The sequence below is a fragment of the Nothobranchius furzeri genome, chromosome 18, assembly GCF_043380555.1.
Source record: "Nothobranchius furzeri strain GRZ-AD chromosome 18, NfurGRZ-RIMD1, whole genome shotgun sequence".
In the NCBI taxonomy this organism is placed as follows: domain Eukaryota; kingdom Metazoa; phylum Chordata; class Actinopteri; order Cyprinodontiformes; family Nothobranchiidae; genus Nothobranchius; species Nothobranchius furzeri.
In genome coordinates, this window is record NC_091758.1 from 23,115,693 (window position 1) to 23,134,436 (window position 18,744).

At 41.8% G+C, this 18,744-nt stretch overlaps 1 protein-coding gene across 1 annotated transcript in view; it reads left to right on the forward strand.

Moving 5' to 3' along the window:
• grin3ba (glutamate receptor, ionotropic, N-methyl-D-aspartate 3Ba) overlaps positions 1-6,190 on the forward strand; it is a 176,127-nt gene extending 169,937 nt beyond the window's left edge. Inside the window, exons 10-12 of the mRNA XM_015969647.3 lie at positions 747-911; positions 2,073-2,140; positions 3,838-6,190. Of these exons, the coding sequence (XP_015825133.3) occupies positions 747-911; positions 2,073-2,140; positions 3,838-4,774 (1,170 nt within the window). The 3' untranslated portion in view covers positions 4,775-6,190. The remainder of the gene's footprint in view (positions 1-746; positions 912-2,072; positions 2,141-3,837) is intronic.
• Positions 6,191-18,744: the final 12,554 nt, after the last annotated feature.

Genomic DNA, 18,744 nt, shown 5'->3' on the forward strand with positions numbered 1-18,744 from the left:
TCTCTAGATGGGGGAAACTGTCGAAATCTTGTATTGTAGGAGAATCTTCTCAACTTCCCTCGGCCATCTTTTTTTTAAATCCCACTTCAAAGCTGGAATACGGTAACAAACATTACTAGGCAGCCTTAACTTCACCCCCTGCAACAGGAACGTATTGTTACTGTTGAAAGCCTAGAGAGCGGGGTTGCTGTGAAACAATGTGAGCATTAGAGCAAATTTGCCCTCTAGATCGGGAGCAAAAGGAGGTCACCGTTGATGCTGATGAATTTGTCCAGTCAGCATGGGGCTAATTGCCATCAGAGGCAGAGCAGAAATGAGTTAGGTGGAGGAACTGTGATTACCAAGCAGGGAAGGGTTGCCCACTGCCTCTCCCATCTCCTCCAGGACCATGGAAGCATCCTGACATAGACGTTTTGTCAGTGGGAATGTGGGCAAACCAAATAGAATCAACCTGCTCTCCTAATTGTCTCCTTTAACCGTCTTCCTGCTAACTGTTGTTCCCTTTTTTTTATGTCTCACCTCCTTCCTTCCTCTTCCTCCCCAACGTATTTTACACTGTTTGCCTTTTTATTACTATACCTCTGGGCTGACAGCCAAAGCACTTTTGCAGCAGCAGAACATCAACTGCATGCTCACGCAAAGTGACCCCAATGGAGATTATTTAACATAGATAATCAATCTTTGTATTTTTATCACAACGCTTCACTGATCTCTCTACCTCCTCTCACTTTCTACCGCCTCCTCAGACCTTACAGATGGGGATCCAGCATTTTTCAGGCCTCTTTGTGCTGCTGTGCATGGGGGTCGGTGGAGCCCTGCTGACCTTGGCAGGTGAGCACACCTTCTATCACCTGGTCATCCCCCGCCTCCGACGCTCGCCTACACTGCAGTACTGGCTGCACACCAGCCAGGTGAGTAAAACACACATTATAATAACACATCTATAAAAATGCTCAGTTGTAATCTTAACGATGGTGTCTGGTTCCTGCTCTCCAGCTGCTACTTTAAAAAAAAATAACACCCTCCACAGATCATCACTGTCCTCTGCTGGTGGAAACTTAAAACAACACCTAAAATGAGAGATTTTTCCTAAAACTCAGTGTAATGTCACAGAGGACAAATACAGTTCGACCTTTTTATATTACTTTGATAAATGTAAACAAAGACATTTGCTAATTACCTAATTAAGTTTTAATATTGTCTATAAATTAGTAAAGTTAATTAAAACAACTTCAATTAAGCGTTTTCTCCAGGCAGCTTCATATTAGCGGGTCCATTATCACTAATTCTTTGTTGGTTTATTTTTTTTTTCTTATCTGACACTGATGATTTCTTCTAATCTCATACAGCCTTTACAATAACTTTCTTATTTTCTGTGTTTCACACCAGCCTCTAAAACTAAATATGTAAAGTTTAATCATTAGTACATTCTGCAGAAGCACTTTCTGCAGTTGGAATGTAAGAAAATAACAGCAAAGTACAATTTTAAAGGTCATTTGTTGTTTTTTACTGCAGCTCCAGCCATTATTAAATGAGATGCCTTTGGCAATTTCGGAGGTGAATAATGGAAGTAGCAGTTTGAATATCAAGACTGTTCACATTTGTTTGCAACATCTCTCTGAAAGGGCAGCCACTCCGGGGCAGGCTCCAGCGTTCATCACCGAACCAGCTCAGCCATGTGAAAGCACGCCGTCTGACTTAGTCCCACTTGGTCATCCCGATGGGTGATGAAAGGCTGCTGTGCAAAGATTACCAGATGCACACACGCCGTGAAATTTAAAACATGGTCACACCTTGTTCTGGAGATGTTTGGATTAAATGAAGCTCTTTGATACTTTAATCAAAATGGCTTTAACCGATCCTGCAAACTTCAATTAAATGTTTAAATGTAGGCTTTTCTTGAATTATTCAAAGAAGTTCTCGAGCTGTTTTGCGAGAAACTGCTGTCACAAATGTCCTGTGCAGCCGGGCAGAGGAATATTAGCTCTTTAAAATGCAGCTTCCCTGATTTCCTTAGGCTGGATGAAGTCATAACAAAATGTCCTGTTACTGATCGTCTTCTCTGCTTGCAGAAAATCCACAGAGCTCTTAACACCGCCTATGAGGATGTGGGGAAGGAGCTGACCGGCATCGACCAAAAGTAATGAGCTCACTGACATTCTCTTACACCACGCACTCCTGCTCACATGTTCTGAAAATGAAATGCTACAGATCCATTTTAAGAGTTTTAAGACATCAAATTTTACCAATATAGGTGCAAAAACGCATAATAAGTACATTAACAAATGGCTGCTTTTTACACAAAACCAGCAGCTCAGATTATGAGGTTCAGGAATGCCACATCCACCTTGAATTAAAGAAAAAAGATACAAATAATAATCTAAAGCAGAAACTCAGCTCCCAAATTTAAAAGGGTAAACATTAATTAAAGAAAATGTTTTGTTTTCTGTTAGCCAGAAGCATCTCTATAAGGCACTTTAAGAATGTTAAATATTTAATTTTCCTTCTTAATGATCTGGATTTTCTTCCATGCTGCTTTTATTATTTGATGACTAGACCACCCCGTTTCAGCACTTTCACACTGGAGTCTGAGTTAGTACATTTAGGTCCTCGATCAGATGTGTGCCTGGTCCAGTGTCATTTTTGACAGCATTGTCATTTATAGATAATCTGTTACTAGACTGTGAGTAATAGAAATGTTAATAAAAACACCTAATTATAGGTGTATAATAATAATTGAAAGTCAAAAATAGATTTCAGTAAATCAATTTAGACTGAGAGACCATTTAAACTTCAATTTTAAAGGTGTGGTTGACTGAAAAAACATTTTTTAATTATTATTTCTGATTATAATTGGTCACTCTTGAGTTTTTCATGCAGTCTGATCATTAAAATCTATCTCCTGCATTAGCTTCTGACAGAAAATAGACAAATTTGCATTCAAGACTCCACCCATCTTGGCTCGCGCCTGTCCATTGGGGGCTTTTTTAATGTTCTATTTTTGCAGCGAGGAGAGAGAGAGAGTGTGTGTCTTGGTCATCGACATATAAATATATGAAGGTCTTGGTGATAGTGACTTTGCATGGCTGAACAGGTTAGCGAATCAGAAGCAAGGTGTGTGTATATCATTTATAATAATGAGCAATCCTGCTGTTTTCAGCCCACCTCTGCACCAGCAAACTTCTGCATCTCAGAACAGGAGTGTCATGGCTTTTTTTTAAAGACTCATAAGGCATTGATTTAAAACACTGCAAATGTTTTTAATAAATGAGAAAAACACTTTTACAGGCTCAGAACCCCTTTCCGGGTGTTTTCTATTTGAAATCTTAAATTTTTTTTGATTTATCATGTCAATAATCAATAAAGCAAAACTATGAATTTACACTTTTAAATAATTAAGAGTGCAGTTTCTCCACTGTCATCACGTGTGGTCAGAATGATGAGAGTCCTTCAGCAGAACCAACGCCTCTTTGGTTTGCTGTTGAATCTGTTTGGTGGAAGCTGATAACTCTTATTTTAGGAAAGTTTCTGCAAGAAAGCTGATAAACAAAAGTTTTATTAGTATTAAAATATGTCTTTGGTATCAAATCACATTTTCATATTTAAATGAAAAAAATTCTTTCTCCTCTAAAAACATGTTGGCTTTGATACATTTTATTCAGTCATAGCTTAAGTAATTGATCATTTCAACATTTATCTCATAAACAAACCTTACTATTAAAGAGGAACAACCACATCAGTGCCATAATGGTTTAAGTTTGCTTAATTTTTATTATGTTCTTTATTATTATGTTGCACTAATATCTGACTGTTGTTTTTGTGGCCTTCTTTTACCAGCCCCTCCTCTTGTATCTCTGAGAACTGCACCTTACACAGGAAACAGCACCAGCCTCCTCCCCCATCTCCCCCCATATCCCTTCCTGCATCCTCTACAGCTGGAGACACTGGAAACTCCTCGCCCTCGCATGACCACAAGGAGAAACGTGTTCACTTTGACCTGGAAACACTTCACAGCTACCGCCTGCGCACGCACACCGCATCGGTGCGAGGTCGACCTGGAATGGTCGGTCGTCCTGGGCTCGGCCTGGGTGGGCTAGGACTGGGAACCCTGGGGGGTTTCACCTCCCCCCCACAGATCAGCCTCCACGCCAACGGTGGCCCTGTCTCGACTTTGGCATCCACAGGTTTGGTGCTCTCCCCTCTGGGGAACAGGGCGGCCCAGACCAGCCTGTGGGAGGGCGAGCTACAGGAGCTGCAAGTGAAGATCGAAACGTTCCGCAACCAGCTGAGAGAAGCTCTGGCCAGACGAGCTGAGATCCAGAGCAGCCTGGAGAGAGAGAGGAGTGGACTGGTGCGCAGGGATACGAGTGTGGAGAGGGAACGCGACAAACCGAGGGTACAGACAATCAGCACAGACAGAAGTAGCTCCGCTCAGCCCAAACTCCCTGAGAGAGACAGAACCAGCCAACTGCAAACCCTGAATAATCAGCAGACTGGATCTGGGACTACAGGACAAGTCAGAAGCAGCCAGCTGAACACAGTGAACAGTTTGGACAGAGGAAGAATCCTTACTTTGATGGGAGAAAGGACTGTCCAATCACGCACTTCTGCTAGTCTGGAGCGAAGTCAAGCCAACCAGCAAAGTGCTGGGAACATAAGTGTCCAAACGCGGAACACTTTGAGCCTGGACAGACAGAAAACTAACCTTTCACGCACTCTGAACACTTTGGAGAGGACGAAAGCCAACCAGCCGAGCGTGAGCAGCGGAACCTGATTGGCTGCCTGTTTAATCCTACTGGTGACAGACAGCCAATCAGGTGTTACTTACATACATAGCCGCGGGAAGATGTTTTGGATTAGATGGTTTCTCATAAAGAGTTCGAGGACAGAATACAGCACTGTTTATTTCAATTCAGTTCAATTCAATAATACTTTATTAATCCCAGAGGGAAATTAGAGTTTACATTATTATGTACTATTATGTATTATTATTATGTACAGAAATCTACTAATTTTTGCAGAAACAAAAAGTATTGCTTCAAATTGCAGCTAAAAACTGCAGTGACTTTGTCCATACATTCCTGAATAAGCAATATAATATTGAAATGAACTCAAAGTTTATGTTTTGGTTTAAATGAATGGATGAATTAGAATTGGAAATGTTAAAAATATGCAGATAAGCTAAAAGATCCATGAATCACAACTGATAAAACGTGCATACCGTAAATCCTCTAATACAGGCCCGGGCCTGTATTTGACTCAAGCTCATCAAGCACCAGGCCTTTATTGGAAGGAGGGCCAGAATTAGAGGCAGGCCTCAATTTCTATTTGAGCAAAATGAACTAATGGTTTGCTGGAGTTTTTGACAATTAAAATTGCGTACACATTTTCAAAGTTAAACACATTTCTTTTAACAACGGTAGTTTCTGCTTCAGCCCTCTCCCCCCTCCCCCTGAGCAGCGGCCGCAAACTCACTGATGCGCCTGCAGCCTCTCGGAGTTCCTGCTGCTCTAAATATTAAAATAATTATTTCATTTTCTGTTCCTCACTTCTGATTACCTTCAGTGGTTTCTGTTTGTTGCAACCACCAGGTACAAAAACTAACTTGTTTTTATTTGACTGTTTTTCTGTCCTGCCTGTTTATTATCTTCCTGCATCTCCTCTCAATCCTAAAGAGAAACTGCTACCTGGGTTCATTTATATTCACCTCATGAGTTACCTTTGAACTGCAGTTCTAAAAGATCTACCGACCGCAAAAATAGCGGAGTGCTCGCTGCTTGGTGGCCGCATCAGTGATCGGTGCGTCACCGGAGGACAAGGTGATGCGCCCTGCTCCACAGCAGCGAAACGCATCAGGCGCAAATAAAAGACAGAAAACATTAAAGGAAATGAACCGACATGAACGATCGCGTGTTAAATTAGTTTTTGAGGTGGTGACACCTGATTTGATAATGTTACTGTGGCCGTGCTCAGGACGCAGATCTACCGACCGCTAAAACAGCGGAGTGCTCCCTGCTTGGCGGCCGCATCAGTGATCGGTGCGTCACCGGAGGACAAGGTGATGCACCCCGCTCCACAGCAGCGAAACACATCAGGCGCAAATAAAAGACAGAAAACATTAAAGGAAATGAACCGACATGAACGATCGCGTGTCAGTACCGACGCTCTGGCACAGCGCGTTGCCCCCCCACCCCCCACCCCCACCCCACCCCACCCCCCCCGAGCGTAGGAGCTTGTCACCTGCTGACAGCAGGCTGCTGTCTTTTCCGAGGGCTGCATCTTGCCGGTCATCATCACGTGACAGCGACTAGTCGATGACAGGCATAAAAAGTCACTATGGTGAAATCGACTAGTTCATACAACCCCTATTGCTCCCCAGTGTTCTGCAGCACACGTTCTCTTTGAACTTGATATCAAATTTTCGCCTCCTCTTCATCTCCGCACGGTTAAAGTTACCCTCATGGTCTATCACTGGCAAATCAAAAGTGAGACGATGACACAACCGCCCCCGTACTTGCTTGTTACCACATTCCACCCGGCCACAATAAGAGACCGGCCATTATTCACCTCTGCCGACTCCAACACCGGCCAAAATATGAGACCCGGCAGTGAATTGAATACAGGCCTGTATTAGAGGATTTACGGTAAATCAGTGAGTGGGAGGAGCTGAGATTAATGGGAAAAGTGCAAATTTATTTTAGAAATTAAACAGTTTTTTTGAGAAATGTTCCTTAAATGCACAGAAAACATCAGGCCTTTTTTGGGTAGTTGATGCCAGAATTTGTCCAAAAATATCAAGGCAGACAAGCAGCTATGAGTGATCAATGGGTTAGGATTATGATATTTTACTTGAAGCCAACATGAAATTGATTTAATCAGTGTGTGTTGATGTTTTGTTTTGTTTAAAAATTAATATTCACTTTGACAAAAGTGGCATAACTTTAAAGCCAAGAGGGGTGCCGAAAATGTATATCTAGTAAAAAAAAAACGTTGTTTCTTTTGCTTAAAGTATTGCTCGCAACAATATACTCTTCAAAATGTTCTTTTTCAGAATCATTCTATCCCAAAAAGTTTATAATTGGCATCTTGTTTATTATTATGAATGATTACGCTTGAAGTGAAGGTATATGTGGCATCATATAATCTGGAAATTACATCCTAGTTTCATAAAAACTGTTTAATGGCTTTTGAAAATATGAACAGAAATGTTACTTGTTACATTATATAACTGATTTAAAAGAACAACTTAAAAATCAACTTTACTTTATATAAAATCTTTAATTTACACATAATAACACACACAGGTGTTATTAATGCAGAGTGATAAACAGGCAAAAACCTCCTATTTCCTTTTTTTTACATTTTTACATTTTACATCAGTCCATTTTATTGGTACCTTCACCATCCATCTATTGTGTTAGAAAACTCTGAAGAACAAACCACCTGAGGTTATTTCATGTATCTGTTCATTCCTAAAACGTTTTGATTTTGGAACAAAAAACTATTTCATCCCTATGTTCTCTGGAGTTTTTCTGAAATCTGAAAGACTAACAATGAATAGCCTGTATTTAACATCTTACTATGGATGGATGGTTGGATGCTGTTTATTGGGTCTCACTTAAAACTGAAATAGCAAATGAAACAGGTTAGTGCTAAACATCAGTTGCCATTTTCTATGTCCAAAAGTATTTTATTGTCCATGACTGACTTCAAATGGTGTTTTTCTTTTTGGACTCTGTAGTTTGTGCTAAAGTTGAAGTGGTAGCAGCTGGCTGTTTCTCCTTCTCTGAAATTTTTGAGCGAAGAGCCTTTCACACCAGTGGTGTTCTGTTGCTAAATACGTGAGTGCGTTATGAATGTAGGACACAAGTGGAAGTGTGGCGGTTCGGTGTGACGGACAACCAAATGGTCCAGTTGGTGGCTTGCAGCTGTTTTTATAGCTGTACTGTGTTAAAGTGACAATGTGTAGTTTTTTCCGTTAATCTCTGGAAATACCCATTGAACTGTTGTTGTAAATGACTTAAAAGATGCCCAGTTGTTGAAAAATATTGGCTGTTTCGTAACATAGAACCACAAAAATCTGTTCCAAAATACATGAAGCGGGTCTAAGGGTGTTTCTCAATGTCAAGGCGCCTGGCCTTGTGAGGCGATGTCTTGCAAGGCCAGGCTCCTTGCTTACGAGGACACTGTCCTTCCTTGGTCAAATAAAACTAGGGCTGCAACTAACGATTATTTTCATAATCAATTAATCTGTCGATTATTTTTTCAATTAATCAATTAATCGGTTTGTTATTGTTTGGCTATTTAACCTATACAAGTGATGAATACATTTCAGTTAAGAAAAAGAAAAACAGGAGAATTGTGCAGTTGACTGCAATCTATTTTATTGCACATGAACACAGTCAGCAGTGTAAAATGAGCTAAACAGTGCAAAATATCAGTCCAGAATAATTTTTTGGCATCAAAATATAAGAGGTAAATTCCATAAAAAATAATGTAGAATCTAGAATAGAGTTTGTAAGTGGTATGCATTGCTGGGGGGTGAGTGTCTTGTTCCCCATGTAGTTGTCCATCGTTGCTTGTTTTTTTTTCTGCATGAGAAACACAAATAGACTGAAATAAGTACACATATAAAATAAAGCAGCACACACACTACAACACTAAATCAATATTATATTACTTGAATTAATTAACAATATACAGTGATCATTTATTTTGGCAAAAATGTGTTGTGAGGCGTTTTACAGCCTTAGATAGTAAAACAGCCTTTTAATAGTAAAAAAAAATGACTTTCTGAATTTCTCCTGTATTTAAAAATTGAAAGCGTACAACTATGCCGCATTATATTCACCTGGACACAGCTCGTCTGTATATTTTTCTCCGCGGAGTTGTCCTTTTTTGAATGAGGAACATAGTTATGGGTTTGTGCCGTTTTTCTCTTAACGAGAACATTCTTATAAACAGACGTGCTAAATTTGGCAAGCGCATGATTCACAACACGGAGATTCACGATTGCATTTAGTCAATCAGAAGTAGAACACCGTAGACTGACGCGGCAAAAAAAAACATGTTCAACATCCACTATAACGAACTCAGCTAAAACACTAAGTCCCAAATTCGATCGGCATGTAGCGATGGACCACTATAATTAGCTTGTTTATTTTCTGTTACTTACCGGGCTGGCGCTTCCTCTGCTGCATTTGCCCCCACTTGTTTTCGTCTCAAATGCTCACTTAGGGACGTCGTGCTTCCGTGCCATGCTAGATGGTTTTTGCATATTTTGCAGGTCACCCATCTTTTCATGGCATCTAGAGTGAAGTGCTCCCATACTCGTGAGGTTTTTGTCCAGGGTTTCTCTTCAGTATTGTCGCTTCTATTTTTCTTCCGTATTTCTTCTTGTTCCGCCATCTCTCACAGCAAGATGCGCGTCAGTAACGTGTTATGTCATGAAAACCGAGGGCACTTATTGGCTCGTTTCTTCTTCTACGGCTCCACTGGTAGATCAGTGGCTCATTACTGCCACACACTGGCGGCAAATTGAACAGATTGTAACCAATGTCAGATTGTGGTAAAAATAGACTTCATGCGGTAAAATGTGATTATTAAACAACTAATCGATGACTAAAAAAGTTGATAACTATTTTAATAATCGATTATAATTGATTAAATCGATTAGTTGTTTCAGCTCTAAAGAAAACGGTTAAATGGAACAGATTTGCATCACATGACCGCGGCTTCCACGGCGGCCACGTAACGTCACGTGACACAGGAGACAACTATATATCTTATGCGTATTAGTTTCAATATAAATATATAATGAGACTTTTACTTTTTAAAATGTGTCTATGTTTATTAAATTTAAAATATAAGTGAGTTACTACCTGCTAGCCACCGAAGCTGCAACTACTAAGCAACTAACCAACCATAGATAACTTTGTTGGATCTAAAAAAAAAAACATTTAAAATTAGCTGACTTACTTTTAAACTTGAAAATTGTCCCTGAAGTAGCTGCTGGCTTCTGATCCGCCATCCTTTTGAAAATACTGCAGTGTATTCTGGGTAATTTTTGACCAAGGCTAGGCTACAAGACACCTCCCGTGCATATTCGTTTAGCTAGCTAAACGGCTAAAAAACGGAGAACACATGCCTCAGTAGAACATGAACATTGGAACACGTCTTGGTGGCTCCTGATGACGTATCTCCTAGGCAACCGGGGCAGGGCCAAGACATCAAGGCAAAGTTCCTTGGCATTGAGAAGCATCCTCTGTCTCTGGTCGACACCATATTGGACGCCATGTTTCCTTCTATGGAAGTCTGTGAGGACAAAATGCATTTCCTAAATTACTAAGTTACAAAACTTTCACCATTAATAAACATTAATGTTTTACACATTTACCTCTTCACTCGCTGCCAGTGATGAAAGGGAGTCTGATGTTCTTGCTTTTTGGCTGGAGGTTGTGCTCCCACGGATTTTTGACCCTAATGGACATCTGTTGGTAAGGTCTTATTTGAACACAGAAATAATGCTTGCTTGCAGTTATTAAGGTATCTACTGTCCCCTATCGCCAGGGAAACTACACACTGTCACTTTAAAACATTGTTAAAAGGCATGGGGAAAAATGTATAAGCTAATTTGTTTTCTAGATTTTCTGTTGTAGCTTTAACGCTCAGTACTTATGACAACGTGGCTCAATAATGCACAGAAGATCTTTTTCTTCTAAATATTTTAAACAGATGTAAACTGATTAGGCTGACACATTAGAAAAGGCGTTGAGATTCCATACAGAAGAAAACTATGGCGTGACCAGAGTAGAGGCTACATAATTTAGTTAATTTCGTTTTTATTTTTATTTTTTTATTTTTTTTTTTCATTGTAATGTGTCTCTACAGGTCCAACGTTTTCAAAGTGCAATACTAAATTACTGCAGAATCCCTTTAATTAAAGTCCCAGCCCTCTCTTCATTAGGGTGTTTGGAGTCTGAGAGTTTAGAATGAACACATGTGGCTTCTTCATTTATGAATGAATCATCATGGTTTTGTTTTATTATAAATCAAAGTAGAAATCCAGGCTGTAATTAGGGATCTTCTTCAGTTTACCCACCAGAGGGAGCTGCATCTCTGCTTCCCGTGGCTATGGACACTGAGATTTTATTCATCAAAAATAACAGATGACACATCTAAGCAATTAGTAATAACAGCATGTGAAATGTGCATTTTTACCTTTGTTCTTATGCAGAGGCAGAGGACGTGAAAAGAAACAGTTTTATAAAGTCTCTCGGACACAAATCAGTTTCACTCATTGTATTGAGGCATTTTCTTTGTCTCTTAATGCTTCAGGAAACTGAACCGGCCAGCCAATCTGAAAAATGCTTTGAATCCGTGGTGGTGCTGATGATACATTTCAACATTTCAGACTTTGCTGTGGTGTGAAGTGGTTGTGTTCACTTGCCATGATGTCTAGAAGGACATACGTATTTTAGATCTTTTATTGAGGACAAAAAAAAGCTTGTGGTACTGAATATTTAAAAAATACTTTTAAATTATCCCTTACAAAAGTTATATCAACATATATTCATAAATTTTATGCATAAATGGACATTCTCATGTTTTGAAATAAAGATTTATATACTAATGTGCTTGCATTGTCATTTTTATGTAGGAATACTTGTGTCATGGTCTGTGTCGGCGTCTCATCTCATGTGTGTCCTTTTGTCCTCCATTTGTTCTCTATGTGCTTCTTTTGTTGTCCTCTAGCACCCTCATGTGTCATGTCTGCATCTCTATATGGTGTCTTCTGTTTGTAGACCTTTTTATCATCCCCTCAGGTCCAGTGTTCATTTAGTTATCCTCTGTGCCCCAAGTTGCAGCTCCAGCCTCTTTGTCCCCAGCTGTATGGTGTGTGTGTGTGTGTGTGTGTGTGTGTGTGTGTGTGTGTGTGTGTGTGTGTGTGTGTGTGTGTGTGTGTGTGTGTGTGTGTGTGTGTATGTGTATGTGTGTGTGTGTGTGTGTGTGTGTGTGTGTGTGTGTGTGTGTGTGTGTGTGTGTGTGTGTGTTAATCCTTCCCGCAGCCTGTAGGTTCAGTTTTGTGTTTTAGAGTTTTTTAGGTTTATTTGGCCCTCCTCTGTTTCTGTTTGCCCATTTTGATTATTAGGTTCACCTGTTTTCCATCCAGCTCTCACTCCACACACCTGCCACCATTTTCCCTAATCACTTCTCCCTGTGTATATAAGCTCTGTCTTGTCTGTGTCTGGTGTCGGTTCATTGTTGTTGCTTGTCAGCATTATTGGCTCTGTCAGTCTGCTCGTTACTGTTGTGTTTTTTTTTTTTTTGACTCCCTGGACTTTTGGATTTTGGCTCCCTGCCATTTGGATTTATTTTTGTTCTTCCTCAAAATAAAGGATTTTTACTTTACATATCCACTCCTGCCTCTTGTCATCCTGGGTTCTGCATCTTGGGTCCTAACCTCCTGCTCCTAAACGTGACAACTTGTTAACCCTCCCACTGTCTTATCGGGTGACCCATTTAGGAAAGGTGACCATTGAGCAGGGTTGATGGTTTATCCCTGGGTGACGGTGGCACAGGAATTAAGTGCTCGCCCCGTAATCGGAAGGTTGCAGGTTCGAGTCCCGCTCAGTCTGTCGCTGTCGTTGTGTCCTTGGGCAAGACACTTAACCCACGTTGCCTGCTGGTGGTGGTCGGAGGGACCGGTGGCGCCAGTGCTCGGCAGCCTCGCCTCTGTCAGTGCGCCCCAGGGCAGCTGTGGCTACATCGTAGCTCATCACCACCAGTGTGTGAATGTGTGTGTGAATGGGTGAATGACTGATTGTGTTGTAAAGCGCCTTGGGGGGTTCCAGGACTCTAGAAGGCGCTATATCAAATACAGGCCATTTACCATTTATTTTTACCTTAAGGCCGACGTGGCAGGGGTGAAGAGTGAGCACCACCTCACCTCTGCAACTTGGACCTCAAGGTCACAAGGTCTGGGCCAAAGACTTCCACCTGAAATTGCCTCTACAAGCCTAATAACTGAAATTTTCTTGTGGTCAGCAACTTTTAAGACTGTTTACATCATCAAGCTCAGTTACCTTGGGAGGGTGCAGTTGAGGAGGCTTACGAGTGCAAGAAACTGAAATACGCTGAACTTGCAGCTGTAGCACAACAACGTGGTTGGAAGATGAAGGTTTGACCTGTTGAGGTGGGATTTGTAGCCTTTACAACATCAAGGCTGCTTCACGGGCTTGGGGTACAAGGACAGGGTCATCAACGGGCAATAAAGTATCTCTCCAGAGCTCTTACAAGGAGCAACCAGTGGCTCTGGTTGAAGAGAACAAACTCTGAATGGGCCTAAACTGGAAAGATAGTGTCTTTGGTGTGGATCTGGGACGCAGAGAATCACTGCTGAACAATCTAGAGAAGTTGTGGGCTTATCAGCAAAACGTTGATGAAGGAGGGTGCCCACTGGAGAACCCAGAGAGATGACACCAATGATAGTTTCCAGTCAGGTTTACGTAGAGCTCATTCTGCTGAAACAGCTCTTCTTAGGATCTCGAATGACCTTCTGACCCACAGTGATGCAGGGGACTGTTCTGTTCTGGTCCTGCTGGACCTGACTGCAGCCTTTGATACTGTTGACCATCACCTGCTACTGGATAGGCTGAGAGACTGGGTGGGCCTATCAGGATCTGCTCTTGGGTGGTTCACTTGTCTGTCTGAGTGTTCCATCTCTGTGGTCGTTCGCAAGTTCTGGTCCTCCACCACCTGCCTCACCCATGGTGTCCCGCAGGGTTCTGTGCTGGGGCCTCTACTCTTCCTCCTCTATCTGCTTCCTCTTCAGCACATCCTGAGCTTGTTGAGAGGATTGTCCTACCATCTTTACGCAGATGACATCCAACTGTACATCTCCTTTAAGCCCCATGAGATGTCTAAGCTGCAGCTGTTACACACCTGCTTAGATTAATAAAACCTGGATGGCTGGGAGCTTTCTCCAGCTGAATGAAGATAAGATTGAGATCCTCATCTGTGCCCCAGACAAGCTGGTTCCCAAAGTCAGAGACTCTCTTGGTCAGCTTGCTTCTCCCACCACACCCTCTGTCAGGAATCTTGGTGTGACCTTTGACCCAGCTCTCACGCTGGATTCTTATGTCAGTTCTCTTGTTCGCTCTTCCTTCTTCCATCTCAGGAACATTGCTAAGCTGAGTCCCATTCTGTCCCGCTCTGAACTTGAGACAGTTATCCACGCCTTCATTTCCTTGCTTAGACTACTGCACTTCTCTTTTCACGTGTCTGAGCAGAACCTCCCTGAACCATCTACAGGTGGTTCAGAACGCCTGTGCTCGGCTTCTGACCAAGTCCTCCAAACACGCCCACATCACCCCGCTTCTCCTCCAGCTTCTCCAGGGTTCATTTCAAGATCCTGGTTCTGGTCTTTAGGGCCGTACATGGACAACTACCATAATACATTGGTGATCTCATTTCCTACACCCCCAGCAGTTCCCTGAACTCCAGTGACCAAAGCCTACTGGTTGTGCAGCGCACCAGGCTAAAGACCAAAGGTGTCAGATCATTTGCTGCTGTGGCCCCCAGACTCTGGAACTCTCTCCCCCTGAGCCTGAGATCAGTGGACTCGGAGGTCTTCTTTAAAAAGCAGCTGAAAACTCACCCGTTCATGGTGGCTTTGGTGTGACCTTCATCGCCACCATCTCCTTATTCTGATCTTTCTACCTATTGTGCCTTTCCCAGGATCCACTGATTTTCCTCTTTCCTGTTAATTTTCTCTCTCCCTTTCCTCACATTTTTAATCACCGTTTATTTTTTATCATTTTAAACATAATTTTTAATCATTTTTTTTTCTTTTTTGCATCATATTTTTTTTGTTTTTGTGAAGTGCCTCGTGATTTTTATCTTGAGAGGAGCTATATAAAAGATCATTTTCTTTCTTTCATCATTCAGCTGATTATCCCACAGAATCCAAGGTGCAGGTTTTATCGATGCATTTAGGGATTTTGAGATCTAGTCCTTTGAAGCAAATTAAATGTTGCTTTATTTATTTGGTGTTTGACTGCATATGTTTAAAAAAACTTTGCACTTTATTCGGTATTTTTGTGATACTGCATAATAAGACAAATAACTCATCAGCTAATCACATGGCATTTAGACATCTAGATGTGTTGAAGGTAGAATTATGGAGACAAAAGAGGATTTGAATGACTTTGAATATTGCATAGTTGGTGATGCTAGACAGCCTGGCCTGAGTAGTTTAGAAGCTGTTGATCTGCTGGGATTTTCACCCACAACCATCCCTAATGTTTATAGAGAATAATCTGTAAATCCGGTGACTGACAGTTTTGTGAATGGAATGTCTTGTTGAGGTCAAAGGAGAACGTCCTCCACAGTCACAATTTCTCTGTGGAGTTCAGAAGCTTTGGGACGAGGTGGAATAGGAGATTCATTGATGTAACCATGAGATGCTGCCATGTTGAAATGCACCTGGACCTCTTAGGGATGTTTCCAATACCAATAATAATTTGTTGAATCTATGACAAAAATAATTTAAGCAATTTTTCTATGCAAACGAGTTCCAATCTGGTACTAGAATTGTATATTTAAAAAGTAGACTAACTACAGATTTTTGACACAACAGCAAAAATTCATAATGAAACTATGAGCAGAGTCCAATACTATCTATAGTGTGTCTAGTTGCTATCTGCTGTCTGTAAGGAGTTTATGGCTCCTCTCATGTAATGCTTCTTTTTAACCACATGATGTCACTTGAATCCACCAATAAAAGATGGGCACAGCCAGCTTGGTCGTGTTACCAACAGATTGTGACTTTGCATTGTAAACATTGTTGGAGCTATTTTGGTTACTTACAATTGTTGGGTTATTTATAAGGTTTAGTTGTTGGTTAATTATAACTTTATTTCTGCTTGTTTTGCCAGTGAGAATCAGCCCGGAAGAACAGAGGTGTTTGTTTTCTATAAATATAGGACTGGTGTTGGACCAGCATGCACTGGGGTGGGCCTATGGTTGTTGTTGTTTTTTTTTTTTTTACCAGAGCAGGAGAAGCAGCAGGAAATGGAGATGTGAATCATACTTGACAAGTTAGATGAATAAACGCTTAAAAATCAACGTTTAAGATCTTTTGGGCATTTGACTTATTTTGCCTGCGTACAAAGTGGCACTTCAGTGCAGCAGTGGCTTAAGGATTTAAAAATGAAAGGAAATTGGTTAGACGAACAAGGAAACGCCACTACACAAAGTAAAAATCCACACCTGTGGACCTAAGGAAAAATATGATATGTTGGATCTATGGATCTTAAGGATTACCATCAAACAAAGCATCATACCTTCAAGGACTTCAAGTGGAAATGCTGCTTCGGGCCTACATGTCACTCATTCATCCAAGTTGGTGTGTGTTTGAAGCTGTAAAAGGAAAACAGTGAAACTGTTAGAGTTCAAAGACATTATTTCACTACCAAAGCTTGAGTTTGGATGTGCAAACTGGATGCATGATTGGATGAATGAAAAAAGCCAACACCCATCATTAAAATGTTTGTTCACTGGAATCAGCACGTTTGAAGAGAAAGTGTGCTTTACCTGTGGGTTTGTGGTTTGGAATAGCCCAAAAGAACTTAAAATGTCTGATATTAAGAGCAAACAAGAGGATGGTGCATCAATGCCATGACTATGCTTTAATTGAAAGTGTAACTGAAAAACACAACCTTCACCATCCTTTCCTGCTGTAAGAAACCCCAGCTGAGAACGTTTGGATCTTTGAGTAGTTCAAGCTGTTACTGGTTTGTGAGAACACAACTACAAATGACAAATTATTGTAGGAGGACATCGTGAAGAGAGTGGCATGCTGATGAGCCGGTACATCAACCAGACTGTATGAAATGGAAATATTCACACAGTGATAAAAACCCATCAATCATGAGTTCTCTGCTCTTGCTCATGATTGGATAATCCATCTTACAATAAAACCAACAATAGATCTTTGGCAGGTGTCTTCAAAGGGACACACTGGATGAGTTGTAAAAAATCAATCAGAATCCAATCGCTGAAATGAGTGAGTTTTGAGAGATGGATGGATGAATTTTTGGCTGACAGGTGGCTCAAAGAAAAAAGTATTGATTATCAATTACATTTGAGCCTGGCAGTATTTGGGATAAATTGGACTCATAGTGGACATTCTGCTCTCTAGGTTAAGACTGTAAACCAGTGTTGTTCAATTCCGGGAATTGAGGGCCAGTATTCAGCACATTTTGGTTTTAACTCTGCTTCAACACACCTGATTTCAATCAGTAGGTGATGAACAGGCTTCTTCAGAGCATGATGAGCAGCTGTACAGGTGATTCCACCAATTAATAGTGTATTGGACCAAGAAAACCACTAAAACATGCTGGACACCAGCCCTTGAGGCCCAGAATTGAGTAATCCTGCTGTAAACTAACAAAGATTGCTAGCACCTTTGACCAGGATAACATTTTTGGACATAGTTTCGTCATGAATGCAGATCTGTCCATCCATCCATTCTCTTCCTCTTATCCGGGATCGGGTCGCAGGGGCAGCAGCCTGAGCAGAGAGGCCCAGATTTCCATCTCCCCAGACACTTGGGCCAGCTCTCCCTGGGGTAATCCCAAGGCATTCTCAGGCTAGTTGAGCAACATAGTCCCTCCAGTGTGTCCTGGTTCTATCTTTGGGTCTCCTCCCGTTTGGACATGCCCGGAAAACCTCACCAGGGAGGCATCCAGGAGGCATTCAAGCCACTTCAACTGTCTGGCTCCTCTCAATGTGGAGTAACAGCGGGTCTACTCTCTAGCATCTCCCAGATGACCGAGCTTCTCGCCCTATCTCTAAGGGAGAGCCCAGCCACCCTGTGGAGAAAACTCTGCTGCTTGTATCTGCGATCTTGTTCTTTCGGCCACTACCCAAAGCTTGTGACCATAGTTGAGGGTAGTAACGTAGATCGACCGGTAATCAAGAGCTTCACCTTCCAGCTCAGATCTCTCTTCACCAAGACAGACCGGTACAGCGCCCACATCACTGCAGAAGCAGCACTAATCCACCTTTGAATCTGACGATCCATCGTTCCCTCACTTGTAAACAAGATCTCGAGATACTAAAACTCCTCCACTTGAGGCAGGACCTCATCCCTGACCTGGAGAAAGCATTCTAGCCTTTTCCAATTCGAATAAAGATTTGATGGAATGGTTTTAGACCTCATGATAAGGGCTTCCTAAAAGTGGTCCAAAGGAAGAAAGTGTCATGACTCCCAGTCTTACACCCTCCTCTGCCTCTGCTGTCTCCACAGCAACCTCAGCCTGCACCTCATCAACTTCATTCATCTCACCTGTTCCTGTTATCAGCTCATCCCACACACCTGCTCCCTCTGCTATTTAACTCACAGCCTGCTCTCCAACCAGAGCCAGATTATTGAACGCTTTTGTCAGTAGATTTTCCAGCCTTGCACCTTGCCTGATCACAGCCTCGGGACCTCATTTCCACACCTGACCCCTGCCTAGGACTCTGCCTGCCATCTCGACCCTCGCCTATCTTTGACCCCTTCTCTAGCCTGCTCCATTTACCTGCTTCGCCTCGTTCTGGTTTTTGACTCACGCCTCCTCTCCTCTCCGACTCTGTCTCCCGCCTCGCCCTCCTCTGGTAACGCCACATCCAATAAAGACTTTTTAAGGAACTTTACTGTGTTTGGTGTCATCACGGGTCTTCCGAGTTCTGATCGTG